The sequence below is a fragment of the Bos indicus x Bos taurus genome, chromosome 3 (genome assembly GCF_003369695.1).
Source record: "Bos indicus x Bos taurus breed Angus x Brahman F1 hybrid chromosome 3, Bos_hybrid_MaternalHap_v2.0, whole genome shotgun sequence".
NCBI lineage: Eukaryota > Metazoa > Chordata > Mammalia > Artiodactyla > Bovidae > Bos > Bos indicus x Bos taurus.
In genome coordinates, this window is record NC_040078.1 from 14125718 (window position 1) to 14134368 (window position 8651).

Below are 8651 nucleotides of genomic sequence, written 5' to 3' on the forward strand. Positions count from 1 at the left end.
CAGCCGAATGATGGGGGAGGAGCAGTGCCTCAACCCCAAGCCCTAAGCACCCCCCAGGGACCACCCCTTCCCTCCACCGTCTCTGCTTTTGTCTATCCATCTTCCCAGAGCCCTTCGACCCGCTGCCCCCTCACTTGCAGAAGACCAGGCCAACCCCTACCCTGCTCCCCGCAATTAAAGTCCCCTACACAAAACCTGGAACCCTAAAACCAGGCTGAAGCCTCCAGCTCCTTTTTCAGAATTGACATTTTATTGGTTTTTGAGGGGGGTGGGGGGCGTCAAAAGCCCTTTCTACAGTCTAATCTCCATCCTTCCTGTGCCAGAGTCACCCTAGTTGCATTATCTTCCCTACACACCCATTATTCAGAGGTTTTCCTCTTTACAGCACAGAGGCTGGACCTCCAGCGTGTTCTCCAGTCTTTGGTAAATCCTCCAGCCCCTTTCCGTTGGCTCTCCTCCACGGGGGTCCTCCCCAACTAAGGCCCCTAACCTCCTAGACTGTTCCAGGCTCTAAAGGCCCAGAATCTCGCAGAGCTGGTCCTCTGCTCCACCCTTGGCCACGCTGGCAGGGTGGGGCCAGGGCTGCGACCAGATGTGGGGATTTTTCTCCCCGCCTCGGAAGAAGCTGGAAGGACAGCTCCGGGAGGGTGGCGGGGCTGGGGGTGCGTTAAGGGCATCCGGACCACGTGCACCGATCGGCCGAGGGCAGCGGGGCCGCAGCGTCCCTCAACGCGGAACGGGCCCCCGGGTTCCGCTCTCTCAGGAGTACCTTATTCCCCGTGCCCGACCCTGCTCCTCTGCGGTCGGCGGTCTACGGCCTCCTGGCCTGTCTCCGAAGCTCCCTGCCTGACTTCCATTTCTGTTTGTCTCCCGGCCCTCTCCCTCAGAGTCTCGCCCACTCCCACTTGGGTCTCCGCGTGGAGCCGTGCCCTACCCCCGTCCTTTGATCTCCCACTTCAAAGACGCTTGCCGAGGGGCGGCCGCTCCTTCCGCCGTTTTACGGCTCAGAATGGTGACACCTGAGACCCTGCTCCTCCCCTTCCCCGGGCACCCAGCCCGCGCTCCCCCGCCCCCACCCCCACCCGGAGGTGGCAGCTCTGCGCGCCGGGGGCTCAGCGCCTCTGTCCCCGCCTCCCCTCCCTGCCACGTACTGCGATCCCCTCGGGGGTCTGGGGAGCAGAGTGACAGAGAAAGCGCCTAAATAAAGAGCTCGTGTCAAGTGATTGGCTGTGACCTCTGCCCTCCGTAGGCTCGGGCTCAAGGCTCCTGTTTAACCCTTCGACGCCCGCCCAATTCTTAAAGAGGAATGAGTCTCCCTACTCCAACTTTCAGCCCATCAGGCACTACTGGAGCCCGAAACCTGGGTGGGGAGTCTCGGGCGGGGGGCGAGGGTGAACCCCCTCCCAGCGTCTTCGAGTTGTTCCAGCAGGGGGTGCCGTTGCCTCACTTAGGTGCCTGGTCCCTGAACCCCAGGACCCCCCAGCCTCTCTCGAGTTCGGAGCGGTCACCCTGGATCCAGCTCCAGCTTCAGCGGAGCGGACCTCGGCCGCCCCAGCTCCGACTCGCAAGGAGTGGTTCACCAGCTGGTGGTGTCGCCGGGTCCGGCGCCGAGGAGCAGAGTGCACAGTGTCAGGTTGGGGAGGGATGGGGAACAGGCGAGATGCGACCCTGTGCCTCGGACTGCAGATGTGAGACCCCAGCCTCTGTGCCCCGGACCCGGCGCCCTCCCTTCCCGGTTGAGAGCCCAATCCTAGGGCTCGCCCCCCATCCGCCTCCTCATCCACCCACTGGCGCGGGAGCCAGCAATCTCCGGCCCCCTCGGTGAATTTTGGACCCGCCCATGGGTCTAGATCCAGAGGCCGTAGTGGGGGTGGGGGTGGGACGGTAATGAAGGGACCGGGCTCAAGGCCCCCACAGGTGGGGAGGGGGGCGGGACGGAAGGCGGGGCCACCTCGTTCTTGGGCAAGGGCGGGTCCGCGAAGGGTATAAAAGCTGTCCGCGCAGGAGCCCAGGCCGGCTTTTGGGTTGTCCTCGGACCTTCCCGGTTTCCTGAGTCCCGCAAGGCGGCGGAGACATCTCTTTTGAGTAAACGACTCAGCGTCCAGTGCTCCAGTGGAAAGATCTAAGGGGCCCGCCACTAGCGCCGCCACCATGCCCAACTTCTCTGGTAACTGGAAAATCATCCGATCGGAGAACTTCGAGGATTTGCTCAAAGTGCTGGGTAAGGAGATTTTTGATCGCTGGGGAGAGAAGAGGGGGTGCCGAGGCATCGGAGGTGGGTATGAGAAAGAAAGGGAAGCTGGAACCAAGGCGTGGGAAGCTGGGCGCCTACATCCCCAAGAATAGGGGCCAGACGCCTGGGTCCTGGGACGCTGGGCCGGAATACCTAAATCCTTCTTTCTCCGGCGGGGCGCCCACCGGTGCCAGCTGCTGCGGTGACTCAGCCTCTGAATCAAGTAGAAACCAGAAGCACGAGGTCGGTATCTCTTGGGGTGAGGCAAGGGGGTTCTCCGCTGTTCAGAAGCTGCACACACTGCGTCCAGGCTGAGTGCCTGGGTCTCTACCCAGCCGAACCCCCCCGGAGGCATTCCTGCCTCCTTCCCCTTTGCCCCCTGCAGGTAACCCAATCTCCGGGGGCAGATTCCTTACCTCTTTGCCTCGGGTTCCGCCCACTAGGTGATCCGTCACAGCAGGGCCCCCAGATTCCCTTTTCTTCCCCTTTCAGAACTTTTCCACTGTGCTCCCCCCACCCTCCATCTGTGAGACAAATATTTTCCTACAGCGAGCAACTAGAGTCCTAAAATCGCTCTGGATAATTATCACTTTCTTAGATTTCAACAAATGGCTTCGTGTGAAACCCCAGCCACCCCCTCCTTTTCGGAAAATCCAAGTTCTCCTCTCCCTCCCTCCCTCCCTGGAGAGCCCGGCTGCAGCCCAGCTGGTTAAAGGTGGAAGAAGTTGAACCTACCTAGACTGCCTGTCCCAACTCCTGTGTGCCCTCAGGTGTCTGAGGGGCCGGGGTGGGGGTGAGGGGGTTGGGGGGGTGGGTAGAGAAAGCCTGGACTGGCTGGGGAGAGGGTTTTGAAGAGAGATGGAGATTAGTCAAGAATTCAGCGACTCGGAAGCCACCTGGAAACCCTGGAGCCCTCCATTTCTGGCCTGAACAGACTCTGGCTGGACTGGGCAGAGGGCACCCTGTGTGGGGCAGGGAGCTGTAGAAATGAGTTAGGAATGAGGAAAGGTCTGGAATGCTGCGAGGAAAGCGAGGATTTCCACACCCTTCCTCACTGTTAGTTCTTCTTGCAATCTGACTGCAGTATTTCTCGGAGTCCTGTCAGCCTTTCTTGCTCTACCCTTGTTGAAATGAAAGGAGAAAAGTTTTCCCTTCGGAAAGCCTGGATGCCGTTCCTCCCCCATCATCTCTGGATGCTGGCCCCTCTCCCTAGTGAACGAAGCAGTGGCCTGGAGCACCCGCAGGCCCCGGCTGGAGGATTAGATCCCAAGCCCAACCCTGTTGTCTGTCTGTCTTCAGTCTGTTTGTCCTTCCTGTGGGGTCTCTCAGAGCCACGTGCCCTCCTCGGGGCTTGCTGAGGGGACAGATTGAAAACAGACCCGTTAGACAAACACAGTCCTGAATCAGCCAAGGTCAGCTGAGCCTGGCCCAGCACCACAGTCACCAGAGGCCACGGGAGGGGTGTCCTCTCTGAACCTAGCCTTGCTTCCGCAGGAACCTCAGTCCCTTCTCACTCCTCTTTGTCCTATTCAAGGGTCTCTCTCCTGGGGAGGGATGCTCAGGTATTTGGAGGATACCCACACCTTCCCTTGTGGCTCAGCTGGTAAAGAATCTGCCTGCAATGCAGGAGACCCCGGTTCAATTCCTGGATCAAGAAGATCCTCTGCAGAAGGGATAGGCTACCCACTCCAGTATTCTTGGGCTTCCCTTGTGGCTCAGCTGGTAAAGAATCCTCCTGCAATTCAGGAGACCTGGGTTCAATCCCTGGGTTGGGAAGATTCCCCTGGAGAAGGGAAAGGCTACCCACTCCAGTATTCTGGCCTGGAGAATTCCATGGACTGTATAGTCCATGGGGTCACAAAGAGTCTGACACAACTGAGCGACTTTCACTTCTAACTCACTTCACTTCTTCGTCCCATCCAATATGATGGTCATGGCACATAGCTTCCCAGGTGGCGCTAGTGGTAAAGAACCTGACTGCCAATGCAAGAGGTGTAAGAGACGCAGGTTCAATCCCTGGGTTGGGAGGATCCCTGGAGGAGGGCATGGCAACCCACTCCAGTGTTCTTGCCTAGAGAATCTTGTGGCCAGAGGAGCCTGTGGGTTATGATCCATAGTGTCACAAAGAGTTGGACACGACTGAAGGGACTTAGCACACATGCACAGCACATAGCTAGCCGCTCCTGTTTCTGTAACGGGAAAGCTAATTGTTAGATAGCAGGATGAATTTCCCAGGTAGCACCAGAGAGTGAAGCAGTCTGTTTGTTCAAGGAGTTGGAGCAGGATGTGTTTCTTTTACCAGGTCAATTTGTCTTAGGAACCTCAGTCATTGCTCCCTGGTCCCAAGAGATCAGCAACCAAGAAATGGGCCCCTGGGCTCCTGAGGGACAGGCCTTCCTCCTACTCCCTTCTGCCTGCAGGAGAGTGGGTCTGTGCTGGTGCCAAGGGGAAAGGGGATTTGTTTCTCTAGGGATCCAAGTCTGGAGGAGAGCCGGGGGTCTGGCCCACATCAGGGGAATCCCAGGCCACTCACCTGGCCCAGCCCAGTTTGGCCCCTCATCCTCATCCATTGTTACCCGGAATGGTTCTGCTCCAGTTCAGGGCCGGAGGCTAGGCCAGGTGAAGCGGTGCAGGGCTTGGACCTGGGCCCCAACTAGAGATGCCTCCCGGCCTGCTTGACTTCCTGGCAGAGGGCTGCTCTCTCCGGCTACCCCATTCCTTTTAAATAACTAGGGAGAGGAGAGAAGGGGTCCAGTCTGGGAAAGGACAGGGGGACAGTCACAGGGACTCTGAACCCACAGAACCTGAATGAGAAGACCTGGGCCCTGAAGTAGGGTGGGTGATCCTGGAGTCGGGGTACATCACAGGAGGGGAGGGGAGTGTCCCTTGAGGGGAGAGGGATGTAGATGTCTTCCAGGAGGGCAGGTGAACAGGAGTCTGATGCATGGAACTTTGAGCCCCAATTCTGGCTTTTTCTTTGCCTTCCTTTAATCAGTAAAAACAACAACAATAAGAGTAGCTACTGTTTGAAAACTTACAGATGTGCCCGGCACTGTGTGTGCTCCAGCCTAAACACACATTGTCCCATTTGATAGGCTCTTGAAGAAGCTATTGTTTCCATTTTACAATTGAGAAATCTAAGGTTCAGAGAGGTTAAGCCATTAGCCCAGGCTCACCCAGCCTGAAAGGGAGGGTGAGCCAGATGGAAATCATGGCCTAATGGATCTTATTTCACAGCCTGTGGCTTCCCCAGGCTACAGACCATTCTATAGGGGGACACAGCTGTCACACCCCCTCCCCTGTTGAGAATCCCTGTTCCTTCTCATTCTGGGAGGGACAGAGACTCAGCAAATCAAGGCCACCAGACAGGGGAGGTGAGTAGGCAAAGAGGGAAGTGGCCGCTACTTCAGGACATGAGTAGTGAGCGCTGGCTCAGGAGAGTCTGCCCTGCACATGAGTGGGGGTGTGGACACAGTGACTCTGATGAGCCCATCCCAGCAGATGGTCTCAAGGAAGGTGGACAAAGGACCAAAAGTGAGGTGAATGGAGCCTAGGGGAGTTGTAGCAGGATGAAGGGACCGGGGAGAACTGACTGCAAAGCTGAGACGTGGGATCCCAGTGCAGGGCTGCTGACGCATCCAGGTGGAAGCTAGAAACAGAAATCCCAAGGGAGGCGCTGCCTCTCTGCCCCTCCTCCCTGAACCCACCAGCCATCAGGGCTGCACCACCTGCCCTCCCTTCAAGGCGCTTTTTGGACATGCAGGAAGCCTCCCTCTCTTCCCAGTCGACTCACAGTTCAGCTTGCTCCTGCTTTCTCCTGGGGAGGGTGTGAGGCAGGTGCCCGGAGCGTCCATCCTCTACCCTCCCTACAGGGGTGAATGTGATGCTGAGGAAGATCGCAGTGGCTGCAGCATCCAAGCCAGCAGTGGAGATCAAACAGGAGGGGGACACTTTCTACATCAAAACCTCCACCACCGTGCGTACCACAGAGATCAACTTCAAGATCGGAGAGGAGTTTGAAGAGCAGACTGTGGATGGGAGACCCTGTAAGGTGCGTGCAGGGATGGGGTCCCTCGGGGTCATGGGATCCATTGCCTGGTGTCTCACCATGACATTTTCCAATCTTTCCCTTGACTCTTTCCTCCAGTTCCAGCGGGGAGAGTAGTGTTGGTGGATAGAAAGGTGGCACTTCCTCTGTCCCTCTGTTGGCCCCCCTTGTCCTGGCTGTGGGCCCAACTCACCTGGCCACCCTCTCATACAGAGCCTGGTGAAATGGGAGAGCGAGAACAAAATGGTCTGTGAGCAGAGGCTGTTGAAGGGAGAGGGTCCCAAGACCTCCTGGACCAGAGAACTGACCAACGATGGAGAGCTGATCCTGGTAAGGCTTCTTCCTGCTTTTCTCCTAGCTCAGACAGGGCAAGCCCAGTGCTACCTTCAGAGATTTTCCAGGACATTCCACAGTACAGGAAATTTAAGAACAACGGTGGCTGGTCTCTGCCTCCTGATGGAGCTGCTGGGGCAGAACTAGGCTGTCTGTGTCCCAGGCAGTACCCTTGTGCAAATGCAAAAGGGTGTCCCTTCCACGTGGAGCAAAGGACTTGCTCTGAAAGGCCCCAGCAGTTCTCTGGGGGGATCTTCCTGGCTTGGGGAGGGAGGCGTAGAATGGACCCTGGGCCTCTATTGTCCTCCATCACATGATGCCCAGGCATTTTGTGAACCGTCCTGAGCCAAGAAGTAGGTTTGGACCTGGAGGCCAAGCAGAGTACTTCCAAGCAACCCTCCTGCTCCCAAGCACAGGAACCAGGGGCCTCCCAGGCTAACAATGACTTCTCTCCCTTCAGACCATGACGGCGGATGACATCGTGTGCACCAGGGTCTACATCCGGGAGTAAGCGGCTGCGGCCCCAGAGCCACCAGAGCTGCCCCCCGCCCATGCTCCCTGCCTCCTGCCCCACCCCTTCCTCTAGGCTAGCTCTCCCCTCATCCCAGTCACTTCTGGGGGTTCTGGGTTGCCTTCTGCAGGGGCTCTCCTTTTATTGACCCCTCCTCTCCTCCCCATATATCAACACGATGGATGGAGCCCAGATCACCGATTCCAGGATCACTCCCCCGACCCCCACCCTGGTCCTAGCCCCAAACCAGCCCGTAGCACCATCTCTCTCCTTTTCTGCAAGGGGACCCGAGGGCCTAAGTAGGAAAGACGGGCCCTCTGTCTTCCATTCTTTGTCCCTGTAGCCCATACGGTGTAGAATATTTATTGGTTAATTTTATTAAAATGTTTTAGGAAATAAAACCTGTCTCTGGCTCGTTGGGAAGGGGCTGGGTAAGTCACCTGGGTCCAGCTTTGCCTTTGAAAGGCAGTGTGAGAGAGTCTGATGTTTCAGCAGCACTGGTACAAGGTTCACAAGGCGGAGGGAACCACCTGGCCTTCACCCTCCTCATCACCGGCCCTTCCTTTGCTGTGGAATCCATGACCATCACCTTCACTCCCCCTCCTCCAGCCTCCTTTGTCCCCAGCTCTGGCTTCCAAAGTTACTAAGGCCTCATCCTCTGACTCTCAGCAGGTGCTGAGCAACTGACTCCCACCTTCTCCTGTGATGGCGACAGAGCTCCCTCCTCCTCCTCCGATTGTTCCTTCTCTCTCCTCCAACCGCAACGTGTGGGCGACCGCAGGCCTGGCCTTGGCCTCCCACGTGGCTCCAGATGACTCATCACCACCCACAGGATGGCCTTGCTCTTCCCATGTCACTCTGTGTCTGAGACAAGCCTGTCTCTGCCTTGAAATCTCTCACTCTGCCCCGTCTGCCACGTCTGCCCCGTCTCTTGGATCTTCCAAGCCCCTTAGGTCCTCCTCCCACGCACCTCCCTGAGCCTCCACACTCAGTTCCGAGTCTTCCCAAATTCCATCACGATCTCTTTCACACGCCACTGCACTAGACCCAGCTTTCTCATTGCTCACCTGGTTTATCCAGCAGCAGCTCCTAACTGGTTTGCCTGTTTGCAATTCACGTTATCACGATGTGATTGGGGCCAAGTGAGCACAAGTGATAAGCGAGGTTCAAATCCTAGTTCTTCCACTTGCTAGTTGTGACTTCAGAAAAGTTACCTGGTTTCCCTGGGCCTCAGTTATCTGGGTCGTATTTTTTAATTGAAGTATAGTTGATTTTGGCACTGGCAGGCAGATTCTTTACCACTGCGCTAGGGAAGATCCCCTGAAGTAGGAAGTGACAACCCACTCCAGTATTTCTTGCCTGGAAAAATCTGTGGACAGAGGAGCCTGGTGGGCGACAGTTCATGGAGTCACAAAGAGTTGGACGCAACTTTGCACACACACGTAGTTGATTTACAATATTGTGTTAGTTTCAGGTATATAGCAAAGTGATTTTTTTCAATTCTTTTCCATTACATGCTATTACAA

General features: G+C 56.8%; 1 protein-coding gene across 1 annotated transcript; it reads left to right on the top strand.

The window, feature by feature from the left end:
* Positions 1-983: 983 nt before the first annotated feature.
* CRABP2 (cellular retinoic acid binding protein 2) lies at positions 984-7526 on the top strand. Its single transcript, XM_027529949.1, has 4 exons — positions 984-2221; positions 6106-6284; positions 6495-6611; positions 7075-7526. Exons 1-4 carry the CDS (start codon positions 2152-2154, stop codon positions 7123-7125), a joined length of 417 nt encoding a protein of 138 aa, XP_027385750.1. The 5' UTR covers positions 984-2151; the 3' UTR covers positions 7126-7526.
* The last annotated feature ends 1125 nt before the right edge of the window (positions 7527-8651 follow it).